Raw genomic sequence first — 24,243 nt, forward strand, 5'->3', positions numbered from 1 at the left:
TCACGTATCAACTGTATCTGCATTTGCAAAAAAAAAGCAACATAATTTCTAGGGTTAGCTAGAATGAATCCAAGTAATACTCCCTTTCTTAAAAATAGCAGAAAACGCATTGTGTTTCTATAGAAGTGATTCTCAATTGTGAATCCCTGTTAGATTAAGGGCATTTTTGGTCCCTCTGAAGATCTGTGACAAGGACTACATTTTTAAATGAATGCTTAAAAATAAAAAAGCGGTATTGTGGAGTTGAAAGTATAAAGCTTAAATCCAGTCTTTCACTGTGTGTGACCTTGAGCAAGTTATCTAACTACTGTTTCCTAATAGTACCACAAGACTGTACCTTTAAGGGTAATCGTGAGGAAAAAAATGAAATGTATGTGGCAGATCCTCGCACACAGGAGGTACTCAAAAGTTGGTTTCCCTTTACTATTGATGTGGGTTATGGGTGGGAGGCTCTTTGTCTCTTCAGAGATAACCTAAGCTCTCTGACTTGTGGGTGTGATGGTAAGAGGCTGCAGTCCTGCCCTTGGTAACAATGGCAAGGACTCCAGTCCCAGGAAACAGTTTAACAATGCAAGGTCTATAAACTTTAAGTATTTAGGGGAAATGCAAACTAAATATGCTAAAAGCTTACCTAGAATGTCTGAAGTCCATGCTAAAAGCTTACCTAAGATGTGGAAGACATATATGCTAATTGAAGCCTATTGAGAACTGAAACAAAGGGACCATTTGGCCTTTCCTCTCTGTATAAAAGGGATTCAAAAATCTTGTTGGGGCTCGGGATTCAAACACAAAGCTCCCGAGTCCGGCGGGCCGTCAATAAGCCATTTTTCCTTCTCAAAATCATTCCTGACTCCTGGCCTCTCTATAGGATAATAATTGAACCTCTCTCAAATTCTACAACACTGTCAAACAAAAAACCCCATACTGCAAAACTAAACGAAACGCTACGTCTTATTAGTTGCCACCAAGTGTGTGAACCCTCCATCTCGGCCTCACGATCCTAAACGAAAATGAATGAATCAAACGGAAAAGGGCAAAAAGGAAGTTGCGAGATGTGCATTTATCCGGATCTGCGCTGCTCTACGCGGTTTTGCTTTTTCGAACCGGAAAGTGCACGCGAATTCTGCCCAAGCCTCTGGCCCACCCCAAGGACCCTTTACAGCAGGCTATGGCCTCGGCTCCGCCCTCTTGAAGGGCGGTTGCGCCGCAGATGTAAATGTCCCTCTTCTGCCGCCGTAAGCTGCGGGCCGGCAGCGCTTCCCCATTGGTTGGGCGTTTTTGGCGCCTAAATAAGGACCCGATTCGGAGGGGAGGAGCTGGAGCTGAGGGAGCCGGTAAGAGCGCAGCGGCGGAGAGTCCGCCGACTCTTTGGCTTGAGAGCGAGCAGTTGACGAGGCCTTGGGGTCCGGGTTTGTCCACCATGTTCTGCGAAAAGGCAATGGAGCTTGTCCGCGAGCTGCATCGGGCACCCGAAGGGCAGCTGCCGGCTTTCAACGTGAGCAGGGGCGGGCGGGGGTAGGGGTGGTTGGGGCGGGCCTGTAGGAGGGGCCGAGCTAGGGGGCCGGGACCAGGGCGGTCTTGCGTAGGCGAATGAGTGGCCTGTGGGCGAGACCGACCTCGAGGGGCGGGGCCGGGCGGCTGCCGTGAAATCCTTCCCTCCAACTCAGTTGAAAGAGGTTTGGTTTCCCACCTTGCCAGCTCTTAGTTGGCAACACATTTTGGAATAGGGCAGAACAAAACGTGGGAGGGAAAAGAAAGCATTGCGTGCTGATGCTTCCCAGCGATTTGATGAATTTCCTAATAGGAGTGTATTTCTTTCCGTGTTTTTCCATGCATAGCTTTGTTGCCTGGTAATAATCTAGCGTTTTTTGCGGACTGGGCCTCTGGAGCAGGCTGGGATTCTGTGTAACTTTGGGCCTATTACTTAAGCAGTTTTCTCATCTGCAAAAATGGGAATGATGACAATAATCATAGCACCCACTGGTGAAGTGAAGGTTAACTAAGATGTCTGTAAGGCTTTGAACAATGCTTCGCACACGGAAAAGACAGGGTTGATGCTTGCTACTAGTTTTATTTCTATTTCTACTGCTGCTGTTACTGCTTGCTGTTATTTTCCTTCTGTTAACTACTACTAAGTGCCCCTTCGGATACTAAGCTGGACTTGAATTATTTCTGTCCTCATGATCACCCTTTGAGGTCTAAATTTGTTTTCTCCTCCCCATCCTTCCTAAATATATAAACGGAAGTTTGGGGAGATTAAGTAACTTGCAGGTGGTGAGGTAGCCAGTGAGGAATAGATTTTAGGATTTGAATCCTGGCAGGCCAGTTCCAGAGCCTCATTCTGAATTCTGCACTAGACTACTTCCACTATCATCGGGTGCCTTGTGTTGAGAGAGGGACAGGAAAGCAGGTAAACTGAATGCAGCATGATAAGTATGACAGTAGAGGTGTAGATAAGGAGCACAAAGGAGAAACAAGTGTGAGCTGGGGTCCAGGAGGGATGTCTGAGCCATACCTGGAAGAATGAGTTCACCACTCTGGAAAGGGAGTGAGGTATCCCAGCCAAAGGATAACACAATACAAAGACATGATCATAACCAGAAAAGGCGTCCAAGAGACAGGATATGTGGGGGACTACACAAATGGGCTCTAGGACTGGAGGAGTCCAACTTTTGTATTCAGAGGAAGGAGTCTGGCATTTACTCCTGAGGCACTGGAAGCTGGTAAAGGTTTTTTAGAAAGGGGAATGATAGAGTCATTTTTTGTTTTGTAATAATTATGGCTGCAGTGTGGAGAATGGATTGGAGGCAGAAAGATGAATTAGTGGACTGTTACACACCAGGAGAGAGATGTGCATAGTTTGAACTGTGCCAGGCCAGTGGACACTGGCATCAGGGTTTGGGTTGTGGAGACTTGGGACCAACAGGACTTGGAATGCTTAGAATGGAGGTGGAGATTGGGTGGGTGATAGAATGAGTGGGAGAATTGGGGAGGTTTCGCTCTCAGCCAACAAGACCATCAGTCAACATGGGAGTGCAGGCTAAATAGTGTTTGGGAAAGTTATGAATTTAGGTTTGTACATTAAATAACACCTACTCTGATGAGTCATTTTACAGATGAGGAAACTGAGCCAAGAGAAATGGGTTATGAGGGGACTTGTCTGAACTTATAGCATGTTGGAGGCAGTCTTAGCTTGAACATGGGATTCTGTTCTTTCAACTTCAGAACAGCTACATTATTAAAAAAGTCAGGGGACAACAGTGGAAAGCTCAGTAGAGATCCTGGAGTGAGAGTGTGAAGGTGTTAAGACATGGCTACACCATGGGGTAGGTGATCGAAGAAACTTAGATGCCATCACACATATCAGGAAACAAACCAAGGGGTCAGAGTGACTTGTCCAAACAGGCCATGACTGAACTGGTCTTGAACCCAGCTCTGGAGACCCTGAGTCTAGCACATTTTCACCCCCACCCCCCCAGAAAAAAATAACAAAAAACATTTTAGGCTATCTGTGTTGATTTACCACTTAAATCTTGGGGTCCAGGGGTGGGTCTTAGAAGTTGTAAAAGCGATCTGTCCCTCTTCTAGATTACAGTTGGGAGGCTGGAGTGCCTTTTGTAACTTTTGTCTCAATAGTGCCTTCCCTAACAAACCAACCTGGTAGTCAAGTGACTTGGCAGATCTAGGATGAACCTGAGGATCACCAAGGCCAAGGCCTTGCAACCTTCCAGGAATCATGGTCCCAGGGATGTGACAGTTAGCTGATGGCAGATAAGTGGGAGGGATAGCTCTGCCTTGTTCATTCCAGAATCCTTCCTGGGGACATGCTGTGTTCAACAAGTTGAAATGATTATTCTCTTTTTATAGTCAAAACTGTGGTTTTTGTTTGAGTTTCTAGAAAAATGATCTTGGACTCAGGGACTTACAGCCTAAGGTGGGGGCACAGAATAGATGTAATTCCCACTAAAGATAAAAATCTAAACTTGAGAATGTTTATATTTTATGAAATTATTTCTCAATTTTTATTTGCCTGCAGATCTATTACTTGTATGAGAGTTTTCAACTTAAAATAGTACTTGCTATAAAAAGGGGAATATTTAACTGAATACTATAAATCAGTCTTTTTCATTTTTTTAAACCATCTGGTGAAAGTAAAAGTGAAGCATGCTTACATTTTCTACCAGGAATTATATCTTTTCTTGTATTTGAGCAAGGTTTGTGGTTGGTTTTATAATTATATCTGTAATGCCAAAGCATTTTTGCTATTGCAAATATTTTGGCACTAAAAGTAGACTGTGAAAAGTAGATGGGTCACTTCTCTTTGGATCATTGACAAATCTATCATGTAACATTTATGAATTTCAGAATTCTGATGTTTTATCCTTCCAAGGTAAAATTAAACAAAGAAATTGCCCCAAGGTGGTTAGTAGGGAAAACTTTCTTTTCTTACAGTTCAACCATAATACTGTGTCCCTTTTTTTTTTTGGTAGTAGCCTTTTTAGAACATTTTTTAGTAAATAATAAATTATTTACATATCTTTTTCATATTTGCTTCTGCAGGACTATTGATTTTTGATCTATATAAAACAAAGATAAATGTAGCACAGACAGAATATTGCCCAGAATTGCTGGTAGTATTAATGAATGTGTCAATATCCATTATTTTTTTATATGATTCCAATGTTTTGTTTTTGTTTTTTGTTTGTTTTTAGATTATTTATTTCTCCCCCCTCCCCAACCCCCCCACTGTCTGCTCTCTGTGTCCATTCTCTGTGCGTTCTTCTGTATCCGCTTGCATTATCCTGCAGGACCGGGAAACTGTGTCTCTTTTTTGTTGCGTCATCTTGCTGTGTCAGCTCTCTGTGTGTTCGGTGCCACTCCTGGGCAGGCTATGCTTTTTTCATGCAGGGTGGCTCTCCTTGTGGGGTGCATTCCTTGTGTGGGGGACACCCCTGTGCAGGGGCGCCCCTGCGTGGCACGGGTTCTCTTTGCGTGGCATGGCTCTCTTTGCGCGGCAGCATTGTGTGTGGGCCAGCCCACCACACAGGTCAGGAGGCCCTGGGTTTGAACCCTGGACCTCCTCTATGGTAGGCGGATGCTCTATCACTTGAGCTATGTCCACTTCCCTGTCAATATCCATTTATATATTCTAGGAGGATGGACTCAGACAAGTTTTGGAGGAGATGAAAGCTTTATATGAACAAAACCAGTCTGATGTGTAAGTTTTGAGATGATTACTATTTTAAAACAGTTTAAGAAATGTACAGATTTTCCATTTTGAGTTGTGTGGTGGTGGTTTGTTTTTTTAATCTCTGAACATGATCATACTCTAGCTATGGAATTTAGCAGAGGACTTGAAGGTTTGTGTTACTCACTGCTATCTCTGTGGACTCAGAGTAGTGTTCAACACTTGGTGGGTGCTTAGTAAGTGTTTGTTGTTTGACTGATATGTCTTGAAAGGAATTAGGGTAGACCTGAAAGAAATGAGACACAAGCAAATAAAAACCTAACAAAAAGAAATGCTTAATTCCCACTGTTTGTTTTCATTAATTGATGCTTTAGTGCATTTGTTGAAGGAAGAAACAACAGTTTGTGAATTTGGCAGCAGCAGCAGTGATTTCTGATAGTTTGTGAAAGACTGCAGCTCAATAAGTCAAGCAAAGGCTCTGAATTTATAAACTATTTAGAGATGAGCATGGCATTTGGCCAATGGAGAACTTTGGGCTATAAGACAAGCTTACTAGGTTTCTATGACTTGGTAAAAAATAAGATACAAAAGAACACTGAGTAGTGGGTCAAAGTTGAAGCTTTCAAGATCTCAACCCAGAGTGAAGTCTATCTCTGTGGCACATGCTCTTTGGCCTTGTTAAGTACAGTGTTTCCATCAGTTACTTGGATAAGGAAATCAGTGACATGCTGATAACATTTGTGCAGCATGTAAACTGGTAGATTTTCCAATGGTGTTTGAAGATAGATACAGAAAAATGTCCACACATGGAATGAGGAGTTTAACAAGTCTTCAGTAAACTCAGGGTAAATGTATAATCCTGAATTCAGGACCCTTGGTGTTCATTCAGTCATTTGACAAATGTTTATTGAACTGTGTGCCAATAAGTGGCTCTGGTATTACAGTTGTGAATGGTCTAGTCAAGATTCCTGCCCTCATCACTATAGTGGCAAAGACAAATAGTAAATTACAGATACACTGAAAAACCTAGATATAACTAGGATGAATGCTGTAAGGAAAACAGCGAAATGCTCCCAGAGAATAAGGAATTGAAAGTTATTATTGAGATTGAGGAGTCAGGTTAGTTCTCTCCAAGAAAGAAACATTTTGGCTGGGACCACAGGAAAAGCAAGCGCTTGCAAGGCAGAGGGAAAGGTGTAAGCCAATCCTTGAGTCATCAAAGAGGTGAGGCTGCTCGGAAGACTGAGGTCAGAACAGCTGGCATGCAAGCATGCAAAGAGTGACCCTGGAAGAGAGATTTTAAGTGTGCAGTGGGTGGTGGCATCATTGGTACCTAATGGAGTCACCATGGTCCTTTACTGATTCAGCAGGTATTTGTTAATCCCCAAGTATGCACACTTCACGTTTCTTCCCACCAGGCGCAGGGGGGTTTTGACAAAAATTTTGAACCATGATTTTCGAGTTGTCTTTTATCCCAGCATGATAAAGGAATTCCAAAAAGTGAGTAAATACAATGTATATCTTTTGGAAATTAATAGAGGGTAATCTGTGCAAAAATGCACAATACCAAATGATTAAATGAAATGCCTCTTAGGCAAGGCATTTAACTTTTGGCTTTTGGGTTTTATTGTCTTTTTATTAATAAAGAGCTCTGATGTGTATATAGGCACAGTTTGGTTAGGTTAACTGTTAATTACAAACAGATCAAAATGACTATGTATGGCACTTATTTGTTGGCTTTGAAAAGCATCATTGGGAAAAAAACGACTTAAATTTTCCAACACTGAAATGTACACATTTGTTCTTTTTTTAACTGCTCTTACCAGGAATGAAGCAAAGTCAGATGGACGAAGTGATTTGATACCAACCATCAAATTTCGACACTGTTCTTTGTTAAGAAATCGGCGCTGTGTTGTTGCATACCTGTAAGCATCTCGTTTGGTTGCAGTGACAGAGAGTTTTCTGTATGTTGTTTCAGTTAAGCATTTCAAATAAAAAATATGATTTCAGAGATTTATCTGTTTATAAGCATTCTAAATCCTTTTGTCCCCACTTTTAAAACTTTTTATGTAAGATTGCAATATGTAGCCATCATATTGCCACTTGTTCTATTTGTTTAAGCTAGGTTCTTTTAAATGCCAAACATGACATTTTACCACTAAATACTTTATATGCATCACTAAGAAATAAGGACCTTTTGATCCTTTCCTCACATAATTGCAGTACTGTTATCACACCTAACAAAATAAATCATGTCATTTTAAAAAATATATTATTTATTTATCTATTTTCCCCACTTCCTGTCCTCCCACCCTGCTGTTTTTGCTGTCTGTGTTGTCTTCTCATTTTCTCGCCTTTAGGATTCACTGAGATTCAATCCTGGAGACCTCTGATGGGGAGAGAGGTTCCCTGTCAATTGCGCCACCTCGGTTCCTGGTTTCTGCTGTGTTTCACCTTGACTCTCCTCTTTTCTCTCTTTTGATGTGTCATCATCTTGCTGCATGACTCACTTGCGTGGGGCACTAGCTTGCACGGGCACTTGCACGGGCACTGGCTCACCATGCAGGCATGATTTCTCTTCTTCTTTTTCACCAGTAGGCCCCAGGGATCGAACCCAGGTCCTCCCATATGGTAGGTAGAAGCTCTATCACTTGAGCCACATCTGCTTCCCAATAAATCATGTCTTAATGGCTTCTATCCAGTACATATTTATGTTTTCCCTGTTATCCCAAAGATGTCTTCTTGCAGTTGGTTTGTTTGCTTTAAGATCCAAATAAAATCCACATATTACATTTTGGTTATTATGAGCCTCAAGTCTCTCAACTTCTTATTCTGCCATCTCATGCCTTCTTCATGTCCTAGGTATGACCGGTTGCTTCGAATTAGAGCACTCAGGTGGGAATATGGCAGCATCTTGCCAAATGCTTTACAATTCCACATGTCTGCTGAAGAAGTAAGTTAGTACTGTTGTTCAAGCTTATGAATTTGGAAAATCACTCATAGTTCTGCCATTGTTCTGTAATAGCATTTTTGGCATTTCTCTTTTTTGTTTATAACGTCTGTTTTTCAGCAATTTGGGAGGAGTATTTATTTATATTATGCGACTAGGAATGGCTGGGAGTATTCCAAGTGCTATATGGAAAACCATTATTACTTAACAAAAAAGGATCCCGTTTTATTACTTAGAATCATAGGCTTAAAAAACCGGTGTTATTATTTAGGGATTTCCCACAAAATGTTATATAGTTTCTTCATCCCACATGAATGTGTGTAATGAAACTGTTGATTTGTCTAATCACCGAGGCAGAGGACTCAGCCAGTATTTAAGGATACAGGTCTGGAGTCATTTGAGTTCAAATCCTGGCTATGTTACTAACTGTCTACTCATGAGCAAGTAACTTCACCTCTCTATATACCTTAATTCCCTCATTTACAAAGTGGGGATAGTAGTACTTACCTATTATGTGATTATGACAAAATTAATTCGGGTGATCCATATGGAACACAGCAAAAGAGGGCATTCAATAAATGCTAATTGTATACACCATTAAGTGTGGATGAGGACATAGGATCAAAAGCATTTAAATAAAAAAATAAGATACTGTATTTAGTAATCCATGAACATATTATTTCCTCTTAATTTTAAAAGTTAAGTTGATTGACTTTTATATTTTTTCCTTTAATAAAAAAGTTATCAATGTAATTTATTAGTTTTGCTTTGGGTATATCATTAGCTGCTGTTCATAGAAAATAAATTTTCAACCCCTATTATAAAAAAATAATAAATGCCAGTGGTTATTGTGTTAATATAGTATAATATATAACTTAAGAGAGCAAATGTTCATTCAAATTGTTTGCCATTAGCTTCTGCACATTTTTTAAAATGGCAGTCTGTTTGCTAGCAAACTAACTCTCATTGCTTTGTTTTCATTCTATCCATTTTCTGGATAAACAAATGACTAATATCTACTTCAGACTTAAGAGGTAAATATGGAATGGTTACATGTTAGTAGTTTACTCTCAGTTTCTTGCTTCTATGGTCTTTGTGTCCAGTATCCACTTATATAAATTAAAATTTGGGGTAATTTTTTCTTGTTTATTATAGTGAAATAAAACACTATGCTGCTGCTTTAATAACAGCTATGGTGATTTTTCTCATAGACTATTTTATAATTGTGTATTTTTAATAAGTTTATAAATGTCTGCAAATTATATTTATTCAATACACATCTGTTGGATTTCTTTCTCTCTCTCTCTTTTTTTTTTAAGGTGCTACTAGGGATTGAATCCAGGGTCTCGTACATGGGAAGCAGGTGCTCAACCACTAAGCTGTATCCACTTCCCAATGAGAGTTGGGTTTTTCTTTTTCATTTGTTTGTTTTGTTTTTAGTAGGTACCAGGATTGTGCCTGGTACCTTGTACATGGGAAGCAGGTGCTCAACCACTTGAGCTACATCCACTCAATCTTTGTTAGATTTCATTTGGGGCATTGTTTCTCTAAGGATAGGACTCTTCTGTGATTACTGAGTTAGGCAAGTCAGTTCCTAGTTCAATAAAATATAGCCATAACAACAGCATATAAGGGAATATTAATGGATATAAAGATTCAGTCAGTTATTTGAAAATAGGGAAACCTGAGATAGTTCCTTTGAAGAGTTTATGAGTTACCATGACAAATGACTTCCTTGTACCCTAGTGTCCTCAAGTATAAAAAAACATGCTTGATTACTTACTTTTCCTAGAATGGTCTTTTGGAAAAACTCAAAGATGAAAACAAGAAAGCATTACAGATGCACTCTATACTAGACCACAGATATCATCACTTGAGCAGTGGCAACTGTACCACAGCAGCCTAGACCAAGAACAAAGACTATTTCAAGGTGTCTGGAAGACTATCAGGTCTGAGGGTCACAATGTGTGTTCTGAGCTACCCAAGGTTAGCTAACCTCGGTTCAGGTCTCCATTTTGTTATTTACCTCTGAGCTCTTTGGTAAATTATTTAATCTCAAAACTTCAGTCCTTCATTTTGTAAGAAGGATATAACAGTAGTACTTAATCTTGGAGTGATTACAAGGAACAAAAAAGATAATGCATTATAAAGTATTCGCAAATTCCTGGTATATAGTATTAAATATTAGTCGTGATGCCGATGTCTGTATTGCTGATTTAAGGCAACCATAAAGTAAAAAGCAGAACTAAAGTGAGGGGCAGTGGAATTGTACTTTAATTTTTTTTTTTTTAAAGATTTATTTATTCATTTATCCCCTCAGCTCCCCGTCTGCTGCTTGAGCTTGCTGTCTGCTTTCTGTGTCCATTCGCTGCATGTTTTTCCGTGTCTACTTGTCTTCTCTTCTCTTCTCCTCCTTAGGAGGCAACAGGAACCGATCCCGGGACCATCCAATGTGGGAGAGAGGCACTCAATCGCTTGAGCCACCTTAGCTCCCTGGTTTGTTTTGTCCCTAACTGGCTGTCCTCTGTGTTTTTTTTTTGTTGCATCATTTTCTTGCACCAGCACTCTACACAGGCCAGTTCGCGTTCATCAGGAGGTCCCAGGAACTGAACTGGACCCTCCAGTTCGTAGACAGGAGCCCAATCACCTGAGGCACATCCACTTCCCATTTATATGTTTAGATAAACCACCAGTGGAAGAACATAAAGGTGGACATAGGGATGATACATAAAAATCTTAACTGATTTCAAAATAGTAAAATATTTTTCCTTTAGCTCTGTTTTTTTAAGATTTATTAATTTATTTCTCCCACCATTGTTTGTGCTCACTGTCTGTTTTCTCTGTCTGTTGTGTGCTCTCCTCACATGTAGGAGGGAGGTGCCCAATCGCTTGAGCCACCTCTGCTCCCTAACTCTAGTTTTTGATTGTGTTACTTTTTGTTTAAATATAGAATCTTCAAGCACTTAACAGGAGAAATAATGAAAAAAGGTTTTTTCTTTCCTTTTAATGTTTTTCCCTAAGTAAATATTTTGTAACTATCAATTTGTTCTTTTGTTGAAAAAATATTTATATTCTACATTGCCCTTTTGTCCATAACTGAAATTGAATGGGGGTAATATCCTCCAATGCCAAAATAACCTTTCATTTTTTCTTTCACTTTGTGTTCCCTTTTGGGTTTGTTAATTCCCACTGTTACCAGTGAAAAGTTAAAAGGCAGAAAAGATCAAGATGGGAATATCCATGTTTTGACTTGTTTCAAACAACTCTCTCAGAGAAGATTTTCATCATACTTCTCAATACAAAATGTTTTTTTAACATATATACAACATAATTTTCCTATTTTAACCACTTTCAGGTGTATAATTCGGTGGTATTGATTACATTATATAGCACATTAGTATTGTGCTATAATCACCAAAACTTTTCCATTACCCCAAATAGAAACTTTGTACCCATTATGCAGTAACTCCTTACTCTCCTACCCTGCTGCCCTGGTAAGTTATTTTCATATATAAAAGGTTAATTTTTATGTTTTGTATTACAAAATGTAACATAGTTTTACCACCTAAGCATACATCCCTTTTTAACCCCTTTAAAATCCCTTTAGCCATTTATATTATTAAATCTATTATCCATCTATCTATAATCATAGAGATACAATGTACACATACAAATAGGTATTGATATATGTACATACAGAAAGCTACAAGAAATAAAGACAAGCAGTTTAATGATATGTCACTAGGGAGACCCAGGTACCTATCACCCTGATCAAAGGCAGGACACAGCCAGGCCCACAGATTGCTCCCTCTCTCCCAGTGGTCACCACTCTTCTGATTTTTGTGGAGACAAATCATTTCCTAGCTTTTAAACGTTTTCTTATTTTTCCACTTAAGCATGCATCTCTAAATACTGTAATTTAGGGTTGTTCTTTCTTTTGAGATTCTACCATGCTTATATGGGAGCTGTAGTTCATTTTCTTTTCATTAGTATGTCGTTTTCCATTCTAGGAAGAGACTGCAGTTTAGTGTTGATCTTAATTCCAATTTTTGATTATGAGAAACAATGCTTTACAAACATATGGTGCAATAAGTATACATTTCTGGTATATACCTGGGAGGGGAATTCCTGGTCAATGGATTTCCCAGTTGATGCCTGTTGTCTCAATGTAATTATTAATATTATCTCTTCATTCTCAAAACTGTCCTGGACTCTATAATATAAAGTTACATGGTTAATATAAATTTTATAATCACTCTAATCCAGGATATCTGAAGCTCAACATTTTTTAACATTTTGTTGTAGGGCTAGCCTGTGTATGCATTGTAGATTTTTTCGCAGCAGCCCTAGCACTTACGCACTGGATGCCAGTAACACCACCACCTGAGTTGTGACAATAAAAAGTGTCTCCATATATTGCTGTATGTCTGCTTGAGAGACAAAATGGGCTCTGGTTCTACACTCAACAACAAAAAACAAACAGCCCAATTTAAAAATGGACAAAGGGGGAAGCGGACTTGGCCCAGTGGATAGGGCATCCGTCTACCACATGGGAGGTCCGTGGTTCAAACCCTGGGCCTCCTTGACCCGTGTGCAGCTGGCCCACGCACAGTGTTGATGTGTGCAAGGAGTGCCATGCCACGCAGGGGTGTCCCTGTGTAGGGGAGCCCCACGCGCCAGGAATGCGCCCCATAAGGAGAGCCGCCCGGCACGAAAGAAAGTGCAGCCTGCCCAAGAATGGCGCCACCCACACGGAGAGCTGACACAACAAGATGTCGCAACAAAAAGAAAGACAGATTCCCATGCCGCTGACAACAGAAGCGGACAAAAGAACATGCAGCAAATGGACACAGAGAATAGACAACTGGGGCAGGGGGAGTGGGGGAAGGGGAGAGAAACAAACAAATAAAAATAAAATGGACAAAGGATGTGAATAGACATTTCTCCAAAGAAGATAATATACTGCCAAAAGCACATGAAAAGATGCTGAACATCATTGGTCATCAGGGAAATGCAACTCAAAACCACAATGAGATACCACTTCATACCCACAATGGTCATTATTGAAAAAACAAAAGATAAGTGTTGGCTAGGATGCTGAGAAACTGGGGCACTTGCATTTCTGGTGGAATTGTAATGTGGTGCCACCACTGTGGAAATCAGTTTGGCATTTCCTTAGAAAGTGGAACATAGAGGTATATGATCTGGCAATCCTACTTCTTGGTATATACTCAAAAGAGTTGAAAGCAGGGACTTAAATTGTACACCAATGTTCATAGCAGCAGCATTTACAGTAGCCAACAGAAGCAACCCAAATGACCATCAACTGATGGATGAATGGATAAACAAAATGTGGCTTATACACACAATGAAATATTATTTGACCATGTAAAGAAATGAAGTTCTGATACATGCTACAAAATGGATGAACCTTAAAGACATGTTGAGTGAAATAAGCCAGGCACAAATATACAGACACCATGTGATCTCACTTATATGAAATAACCTGGAATGTACAAAGTAGTAGATTACAGGTTATCAGGGACTGGTGAGTAAAAGGAGGGTAAGGTTATTGCTAAGTGGGTATAGAGTTTCTGTTTAAGTTGATGAAAAATTGCAGTAATAGATGTTAGTGATGGTAGTAGATTATTGTGAATGTAATTAATACCACTGAATTTTACACTTTAAAGTGCTTAAAATGGGAAATTTTGATTTGTATATATGTTACACAGAAGTAAAACAAATAAAAGCAATTGACCATAAAAGGTTTTCTTTTTTTTTTAATGGGCTTTGGTTGAGAATCACTGGTTTAGTCTATAGGGTCTGTGTATCTTCACTCGTACTGCCAAATGGTTTCCCACAGTAACTGTACCCTTTACATCCCCATCAGCAGTGAATCGTGGGCTTCTTTTGTTCCACATTTGTTGTTCCACATATATTGTCAGTCTTCGATTTTACGCATTATCTTGGACATGCAGTGGTAATTTCATTTTGATTTAATCAGCATTTCACTGGTTAATGAGGCTGAGCATCTCTTTGTATGTTTATTGGCCATTCAAATATCTTTTGTGAAGTGGGTGTTCTAGTGACTTACGCATTTTTTTTACTTGGGATGTCTCTTTTCTTACATATTTGTATTATTTCTTTATATACTGTGGTTATTTTTCCTTTGTCAGTTATGCATATCGCAAGTATTTTCTGCCACTTTTTGGCTTGCTTTTTCATTTTCTTAATGGCATCTTTTGATAAGCAAGTTCTGGAGTATTATTAATGTGGTCTAACTTACCAGGTTTTTCTTCTATGATTAGTTTTTTTGTGTGCCCAATTTAAGAACTGCCCCAAGGTTATGAAGTTATTTTCCTATGTAATCTTTTAGGTACTACATTGTCCTACGTTTTACAATGATAGTCCTGGGAGTGATTTTTGTGTATAATGTAGGAGTTAAGTTTCATGTTGATTATGGATGTTGAGATGACCCATCACCATTTAATGAAAAGATCCTCCTTTCCCCACTGCTCTTTATGCCCTTCTTCATAAATTTACTATCCAAATATCTGTGGATTTTTTTGGGGGGGAGAAATGGAGATATTTTCCAAGGTCCTCTGTTCTTTTTGTCCATGTGTCTGTCCTTGCACCAGTTAAACACCATTTTAATTCTAACTTGATAATCTTGAGAACTTCTTTACATGTTCTTCTTTTGAAGAGCATCTCAACTATTTTTGGCCCTTTACATTTAAATTTTAGACTTAATTTATCAAGTTCCATTTAGAAAAATACTGTGATTTTGATTGAGATTTGGTTTGACTCTCTAGATCAATTTGATGAGCATTAACATCATTACAATATTGGCCTCCAGTCCATGAACATGGTGTATCCCTGCATGTATTTTGGTCTTTTCATTTCTCTGAACAATGTTTTTTTAAAATTTTTTTATAACAGCTTTGTTGAGGTATAATTCATATACCATGAAGTTCACTCTTTTAAAGGGTACAATTGGTTAATTTTAACACACAGTCACAGAGTTGTGCATCCACTACCACCATCTAATTCCAGAACATTTTCATCACCCGAATAGAATCCCTGTACCAATTAACAATTGCTCTCCATTCTCACCCACTCCACTTAGCCCCTGAAAATGACTATTTTGTTTCTATAGGTTTGTCTTTTATGGATTTTTCATATAAATGGAATCATATATATAGTTTTTTGTGTCTTTCACTTTGTCTAATGTGTTCAAGGTCCATATGGTAGCATATATCAGAACATCCTCTTTATATTATTCCATTGTATGAATATACCACATTTCATTTATCATTCATTAGTTGATGGGCATTTGGGTTTTCTCAATAATGATTTATATTTTATAGAAATAGAGTCAGTGTAGAATTTCAAGAGAAGAACTCTAAAGCAGTGTGTTTGCCATGGCTCTGTTTCAGGTTGACTGCTCTGTAGGCCTGTGATATAAGTGTACTGGGATATAAGCTGTGAGATCAGGGATCTTTGTCTATTTTGTTGAGTGATTTATCTTAACTGCTCAGAACAGTGCCTGGCCCATAGAAGGCAATCAGTAATATTTGTTTTATAAAGGAATGAATAGTAATCTATGTGGGCATATGTTCTATTTTTGAAAGTATAATTATACAATTTCTACAGGTTTGTTTTCTTTATAACTTTGTCAAATGGTATTATGTTTGCAGACGGAGTGGTTTAGCCATTATAAAAAGTCTCTTGCTACTTATATGAGGTCACTGGGAGGAGATGAAGGTTTGGACATTACACAGGATATGAAACCTCCAAAAAGCTTATATATTGAAGTAAGTATGTGTTTTTAAAATGGGCTTTTCTTGCATGTGTAGATTATGCTACCTTTTATTTAAGAAGAGTGAAAGCATGTGAATATATATTAGCTTATCTTAAAAAAAAAAAGGAAGCGTAAACCAGAAACAAAAAGTTACCTATAGGCGGATGGTGGGAGCAGGGTGGAACAGCTAACATTTTCTTAGTGTACCTTTTTTATTAGTAGTTTTGACTTTGGAATCATGTAAATATTTTACATAGCTTTAAAATGAAATTAAATCAAAGTGGAAAACCAAACCCTCAATTTTGAAAGCAAACTGAAACAAATGAACCTATTTTTCAAGTTAGGGGATTAATCAAACAGTGATTATTTTAAGTTACTTTAGGAGAGATATTTTTTTCCCACATGCGCTCTTTTTTTTAAACTTTATTTTTAAAGAAGTTTTTTTTCCACATGCGCTCTTTTTTTTAAACTTTAAAGAAGTTTTAGATTACAGAAAAGTTACATTAAAAATACAGTGGATGGGGAGCAGGTGTAGGTCAGTGATTTGAGCACCTGCTTCCCACTTACGAGATCCCAGGTTCAATCCCTGGTACTGCATAAAATAAACCATATACCCTCCCCACTGCCCCCTCACATTTTCTCCTATTTATAACATCTTTTGTTAGTGTGGTACGTTTGTTACAATTGATGAACAAATGTTGAAGCATTGCTATTAACTAAGTCTGTAGTTTACATTATGGTTTATACTTTGCACTGCAGCATTTTATAGGTTTTTACAAAATGTATAATGAATGGCTGTATCCATCATTGTAGTATCATGCAAAACAATTGCAGTTTCCAAAAAATGCCCCATGTTCCACCTATTCTTCCCTCTCCCTCCTCTCAGACCCTCTGGTGACCACTATCTTTATTACAAGTTCTTCCATTACCAGAATAATAATAAGTCTACTTTGGTCCATAGTTACTTTCCCCCCCTTTATATTTGTTTATTCCTCAATCTTGAAAATTTTAGGGTGGTGATGCCCACTCTGCTTCAGATTGAGAGGGGGCTTAGATAACATGGGGCAGATGGATAGAACTGCCATGCTTACAGTTGTAGATATTCTGTTTTTTGGGGTGGGCATTGTCCATCATCATCCTTTTGTTTTGTCCTGGGTGAATCCAATGAACTGGAGAGTAGGTGCTGGCTGCAGCTCTGCTGAGATTCAGAGCTCAACTGGCTTATAACAGTTGAAAGACTTAAGTCTATGGGATATATATTTAGCAGGTATAGTGCTAATTATAGGTTCAATTAAAAGAGAGAAGAACCCATATGTGGGAATATTATAAAGGACTCCCACTCTGTTACATTGGGGAAATAGGTTACATATTCCAAGGTAAGGCCCACTGATGGGGTGCCGATTTCTTGGGATTGTATGCCTTGCCTATATAGTTTAGATGTTTCTAGAACCCTTGGGAGCACCCCTGCTTGAGGCTTTGTTTACTGTGGCAGTTGGTGAGATCCTCTTGAGACATGCATAAGCATATAAGCATTACTCTGGAATAATCTTCTGACTCACTTTGGGATCTCTTAGCCATATGAACTCTTTTGTGTGGTATATTTCCCCCTTTTGGTCAAGGTCTTTTTCCACATGCATTGCTAGTTGGTACTTGGTAATAATCAAGAGACATACTTGGATAGTATATTCCTGATGAGTATTTTCTAAGGACAAAAAGAAATTGCAAACAGATCTTAACCTGTGTCTAGTAATCATATTAATAATAATATTGTTGCTGTTATTCTGAAATAATTATATTTTGAAGGATAGTCACTAGGAACCAGGATTTTCAAGAGAAGAGAAAAAAGATCCAAATATTAAATTGAAGTTCTAAAATCCTGCATTTCTAAACATGAGTTTGAAATATCAGATTTCTTGGTTCTGCCCACCAGAAAGGCCTAAAAACAATGCCAACCCAGTAGATACAAGCATCCAAATTCTGAAGTCTGAATGATATTTCCTACTAAAGGAAACTAGGGCTCCTTGAAAAAATGGCTAATTCCAAGTTTTGAATAAAAAAATGTACAAGCTGAGCTTGGAACATCATGTCCTCCCAGAAAGCAAGCGTATTAGTGTCCTAGGGTTGCTGTAACAATTTACCACAAACTGGGTGGCTTAAAACAACAGAAATTTATTCTCATGGTTCAGGAGGCTAGATGTCCAAAATTCAGGTGTCAGCAGGGTTCTAGGGGAGAATCCTTCCTTGCCTGTTCCAGCTTCTGGTGGCTCCTGGTATTCCTTGGCTCATTCCTAAATCACTCCATTCTCTACTTCTGTTTTCACAGCGTATTTCTTCTGTATTCCCTGTGTTTCTGCATGCCCAAATCTCTCTCTTCCTTTCTTTCTTTATAAAGACACTAGTCGTTGGATTTAGGGTCTACCCTAAATTCAGGATGATTTCACCTGAAGATCCTTAACCAATTACATCTGCAAAAGCCTTTTTCCCAAATAAGGTTGCAGGTGAGCATGAATTTTCAGGGGACATTATTCAACCCAACATAGCAACAAAAGTATCAAAGACCACAGTGGTAGTGTTAGAAGGACTTGGGAAATTTGAAGAAGTTCTCACTGGCCAAAGAAGGGACAATTTGAACATTAAAATGAATTATAACCACAGTTAGTCAAAACATATCAATTATATTAAAACAATGAATGCATAATGACACCAAACTTAACAATAATAACAACAATAGAAAAAATAAAACTTGTTTAGGTACCCTTGGAGAATATGAGGGAACCAACTCCTTTGGGAAAGTAGTAAATAAAAGAATGGAATCAAGCATCTATCTGTCTTTATTGTACAATCTCTGCCTTAGAGTAAACAAATGGTTTTTAAGGGAAATTTCTTCTTTATAGAAGAATTCCAGATAATAAATGCAGGAGGAATGAAAAACTAAATTAACTCCATTTTATAACCCTAAGTGCATGGAGCTACTAAAACCATTAGGTGAAAAGTTAATGGAGCCTGTATAATGGAGGCCTGTGGATTATACTTGAGCCCACTGGTCAGTCTTAACATCTAAAAAGAGACAGCCAGACATTTGTGCTTCCTGTGGTCTTGCAGCAGGAATTACATAAACTATTTGTTAGAAAATCAAAACTGTAGGCCTAATTTCCAGATTATAGGAAGTCCAGGGATTGAGGAATATGTTAAATGACTCCATAGGAATCCACAACGAACTCCTGATTATGGAAAACTATCAGCAAACTACGCTTTATTTAATTGCCACAGGGACAGGAGAAAGCGGGGGGGGGGGTAGAGGGGGCCCCTATAGATTAAAAGAGGAGACATATAAAAAATGTTTAATACGTAAATTTTGTTGGATTCTAATTTGAACAAGCCAATTAAAAAAAAATCCATGGAGCAGACGTAGTTCAATGGTTGAGCTCCTGCCTCTCACATACATTCGCTGTCCCAGGTTCAATCCACAGCCCCTCCTAAAAACAAGCAAGCAAATAACAACAAAATTCATAGACAATTTGGGAAATTTGAATACCAATTGGAAATTACATGATTTTTAAAAGTTATTTATTAGATGTGATGATGGTATTTTTTTAAAGTTATTTTATAGATGTACACTAAAATATTTATAGGTGAAGTGAAACGCTCTCTACAGTTTGCTTAAAAATAATCCAAAAGTGGGTGAAGGGGAGCAAGATTGGCACGTGTTGATAATTGAAGCCAAATGATGAGAATATGGTGTTTCATTGGGTTAGTCTTTTTGCTTTTGAATATGTTCAGGATTTTCCATAATAAAACTACTTAAAGAGGCAAAAAGATGGGGAAAGTTATTCAATAGTATTTCTCAGATGAAGTTAAAATACTTTGGAAAGTCAGATCCAAAGAAATCATAAGATATTCAGAAATTATCTAGGAAAAATAAAAAACTATAAGACTTGCTGCTGGAGTTGGTTTTACTGAATCAGCAGCACTTGGAGTACTCAGGAGAATAAACTCCATTTCTGAATTCTCACAGAAGATGAAAAGCATCCCATTTGTTACCTGTGGCAGAACTAAAGCTGTGACCAGGTCTGTAACCTTCACTCTAGGCCGCTTTGAATATTCATTCTCTGCAGTTACAGAAGTGGTTATCAAAAGGCTGCCTTATCCACCCTCCCCTCCCCACCCCAGACTAAGAATCTCTCCTGATTCTTGTAACATGAGGGCATTTCAGCTTTTTCAGGGTGCCCTTGTAAGTATGCCTGGGAAAGAGTCTGAATTTTCAAGAAGACTGGAAGAATATCTTTGTAAAACAAAAATTTGTAGACTTTGTGTTCTATTCTTACATATTGATATTTTATGGGAAGGAACCGTAAGAAACAGGTTGGGTAGACATAAAACATTCTTTCCTTTTTGGAGATGTATAAACTGGTTGTTACCTTGTGTTCCTCATTTTATTTTAGCTGCTTAATTTTTCAGGATTTGCAGAGGGGAATGTATTCAACAGTATTGTCTCCCCTCATCCAGCTCCTAGAGTTTCCTTACTGTCAGCCCCAACATACACATACATGTTTGGAGATTTTGCGTTTCTTCTTCCCCCCTCATCAAAGCAGAACAGTTGGAATCATTTGAATGCCACTGTAAACACCTGGTGATCATACTAGGCAAAGTAAACAGAGAAAAAACAGACAAACAGAAGAGTACTTTAACTGTGTAGGTATTGATGTCATCTCTACTTACTTCATGTACAGTACATATTGAAAAAATATTTTAGATAAAACATCAGAAGTTTTCCCTTTCAGGTGCGGTGTCTGAAAGACTATGGAGACTTTGAAGTTGATGATGGCACTTCAGTCCTATTAAAAAAAAATAGCCAGGTATTTCTTATCTTAAGATACTTGACTTTAAATTACTTAAAGATGTTGAATGAAGGAAATGGAATCATCAGCAAAATAAATACCACCTTGTGATGATCACTTACAGCTTAGGTATTACGTTCACCCTGCTTTATACTCTTTCTAAATATTAAGTATGGAAGGAAGTGTTACATATAGTTAGAAAAGATTAATTCTGTAGTATCGTGATTGTATTTACATTAAGCATTTTCTGGGGAAATTATCAGTTATTCCTTGTAAGTAACAGAGCAACATCCTTGGGACTACTAAAATGTTGGCTTCAAGCTCTTTTCTTCAAATTATAGTTTCTTAACAAAGGTGCTCAGCAGCCATTTTCAGCATGTATTTCACCTTATAATGCTAGTTTGTGGGCAAATTGTGATATTGATTAAAATGTTCTAAGTATTTGGTATATAAACATAACAATTCATTTGGAAAAGATAAAAATGGTGAGGTGGTAACTTAAGTGAAATTTTTGCTTCTAAAGGATTTCAATATATTTATTATTTCCAGAGAAATCTTTAAATTCACATTAGATGTTATATAACCAAAAGCTAAATTTCTCTTTATCTCATCCCAATTGTCTGTAGTCATATTAATATATAAGCGAAAAAAGACATAATAAACAAAGCCACTCTCCTTCTTTGCCTCTCATTTTGTTATCATTCAGTTAGGGTTAATGAGCCTGAGTATTGGTGTCGGCTTTCTTTATGCCGTGGAGCAAAAGAATGTTTCAGGATAGTGTAGTTCTTGGGCTTATTTTTTTTAAGAGAGAGGAGATAGATTTCTTATTTTACTAGTAACCTTGGAGCTCTACATAGTTTCCTAAAACAAAGGTCGAATATTTCAAAACAGATTTTGAGAGTACCTTTAGGTCTTTTGATTATTAAGATAAAAATTTCACTCCCAGCATTCTCTTAGAAGTAGAATACTAATGGATTGAAAGCAGAAGATGAGTTAATGCTCTCATAAAAAGCTGTATTTCTAGAGGACCCAGTGTTAGCTCTCATTAGAACCGAGCTAACCTCATGAAGCAAAAATAAGAAAACACCATTTCATCCCAAAGAGTATCCCGTATCCTTTTTCAGGCTCTGTGGCTGATCTTTCCACCCAGTATGCTAAGTAGTGAGTCCTCAGCCTTGGGAATGTCCAGAGGACTGAGGCAGGCAGAACCCCTTCTCAGCCCCTTCTTTCCTGGGTAGACCGAAGCAGGCAATAGCCTTCTTGTGATGCTCTTAACTTTGCCTCTCAGCTACAACCCTGCCCTCAATTATAAGAGTGGAAAAAATTTTAAGTATACATGTAATCACATAATTAATATAAAAGGGGCCACTAAGATGTCTGACCAGATTTTTTTTTTTTAAATGTTTTTTCTATAGAGTTAATGGTATTCATATAATAGAAAAAATAGGAAAATATTTTCTTACATTAGACCCTTTTCTACTTTCCAACATGGCAAGCACTGTTTAAGTTTTGTAAAAAAAAAACAAAACAAAACAAAGCCAATCCCCCCTTTTAATAAAGGCATTTGTTTACTTTTTACATTTTAAAGGCTTTTTGAAAAGATCAGTTAACAAGTTAGACAATACATCCATGGGCATAGAAGCTTGCTCACCAGACTTGACTGCCATATAGGCCTTTGAAGTTTGTGAAGAGGGGAGTTTAGGTACCTGTCCTATGCCACTGAATGTATATTTTGCTTCCTTGAATAATTTTATCTCTCTTGCTGTGGTTATTTTCTAAAGTTATTTGCTATCTACTTTCTCATGGACTATTTTCAGTTTTTCCCTATGTTAGCCAAGTACCAGAACTCTGTTGGCTTTTATAAAAGGTATTTATTTGGAGTAGAAGCTTACAGTTATCAGGCCCTAAAGAGCCCATCTCAAGGTTACTTCCTCACCAAAGTCTGTTGCCACATGTTAGAGCAAAATAGCTGCTAGTTTCTGAGGGTTCAGCCTTCATATTCCTCCTAAGGCTCCATAGTCCCAGCTCCTTCTTTTCTCAGGTGTAGGTTAGCATTAGGCTTGTCCCTCTCCCCAGAGCTTGTTTTTTTCTGGGCTTTCTCAGCTGTCCGGGCTCTGGTCTCTTCAGGCAAATGGCTTGGCTCTCTCCCCAGGACTCCAGCATCCAAAACTAACTCTGTTTTCTGCCTTGTCATTTTCTCTGAGTCCCTGCCTACCAAGGGGATGGGGACTAAACATCCTACTGACATAGCCGAATTAAAGCCTTAATCATAATTTAATCCAGTAAAAGTGAAACCTCTGAATTTAATACAATCTAATATGCCCAGAGGAACAGACCAGTATACAAACACAATCTGTTTTTGGCATTGATAAGTGATACCAAACTGCCACATTACCCAAGTGTGTCCATCTTTTCTTTGAGATTTCTCTGATCACCTACAAGCTTAGACAGTCTTCCTGCCTTGCTTCCCACACCTCCACTCCAGGTTGCAGTCAGTGTTCACTGCTCTAAGCAGCCCCTATGTTTGTATACTTTTCTCCACGTGACTTTGGTTCTCTGGGCTCAACAAGAGCAGTGTCCTCTAAAGAAGAAACAGTGGTCATTAACAAGTCACTAACACCCAGATACCAATATCCTCACATATAGCATGCGAACAGCATTTCACACTATAAGTTAAAAACTGCTTTTAATAATGAAGAAACACAGGAGAAAAGTTGCCACTGTTACTAGTTAAAGAATAATATTCATGTTCTGAAATCCTAGAAAAGTTTGAGGGGAAAAGATACTCCTTGCATTGTACCACTTGTAATCCAATTGTCCAAAAATCTTACCCACCTGAATTTTTCTGTGCATAAATTTAGAAATAGCAACTCTAAGGAAAACACCTACCAGGATTCAGAAGTTTTTCATTGATTTGAACTATAAAGCAAACTATGAATTTATTTATAAAAAGCAGAATTCAGTACAGCTTAAGGCATCAGTTTCAGTTGATTACAACAGCAAATATAGTAATTTTAGCTTTTAACTATTTCACTGTTGGAGTTTGAAAAATATATCATCAGTCTCTGCTTTTTATTAATGCAATATAATTTCTAAAATATATGTTTTCCAATACTTTCACTTCTCTCCCCACCCCCTTCAGCACTTTTTGCCACGGTGGAAGTGTGAGCAGTTGATCAGACAAGGTGTTCTGGAGCACGTACTATCATGACCACATGCTGAAGGCCTTCCCAAGCATGGCCTGTGCTGCAAGGCTGAACACAATTCTCGGAAGTTCGCATACTTTGCTCTCTCTTCCTTCCTCCTTACCTCACCTCTTTTATTTTAAAAGTTACAGACCTTTATTAGGTATAACCAGGAGTAAATGGCTAAGGAGATTGATTTGCTAACCATTAAGGACTTTAGTTTGCCTATGAAGTACACAATTTCTCCTCCTTTTTGTAATAAACTGTATCCATACCTATAA

At 38.2% G+C, this 24,243-nt stretch overlaps 1 protein-coding gene across 2 annotated transcripts; it reads left to right on the forward strand.

The window, feature by feature from the left end:
• Positions 1–1,293: 1,293 nt before the first annotated feature.
• Positions 1,294–24,243, forward strand: GINS1 (GINS complex subunit 1). Of its 2 annotated transcripts, none has more exons than XM_004461001.4 (7): positions 1,294–1,495; positions 5,154–5,218; positions 7,015–7,113; positions 8,051–8,141; positions 15,836–15,952; positions 20,721–20,795; positions 23,920–24,243. In XM_004461001.4, the coding sequence occupies exons 1-7, from the start codon at positions 1,421–1,423 to the stop codon at positions 23,986–23,988; spliced, it is 591 nt and encodes a 196-aa protein (XP_004461058.1). In that variant the 5' UTR covers positions 1,294–1,420; the 3' UTR covers positions 23,989–24,243. The 2 variants fall into 2 exon arrangements, with proteins under 2 accessions (XP_004461058.1, XP_058142773.1); XM_058286790.2 differs by lacking the exon at positions 1,294–1,495 and adding an exon at positions 1,584–1,676.

This window comes from Dasypus novemcinctus, chromosome 24 (genome assembly GCF_030445035.2).
Source record: "Dasypus novemcinctus isolate mDasNov1 chromosome 24, mDasNov1.1.hap2, whole genome shotgun sequence".
Classification (NCBI taxonomy): Eukaryota; Metazoa; Chordata; class Mammalia; order Cingulata; family Dasypodidae; genus Dasypus; species Dasypus novemcinctus.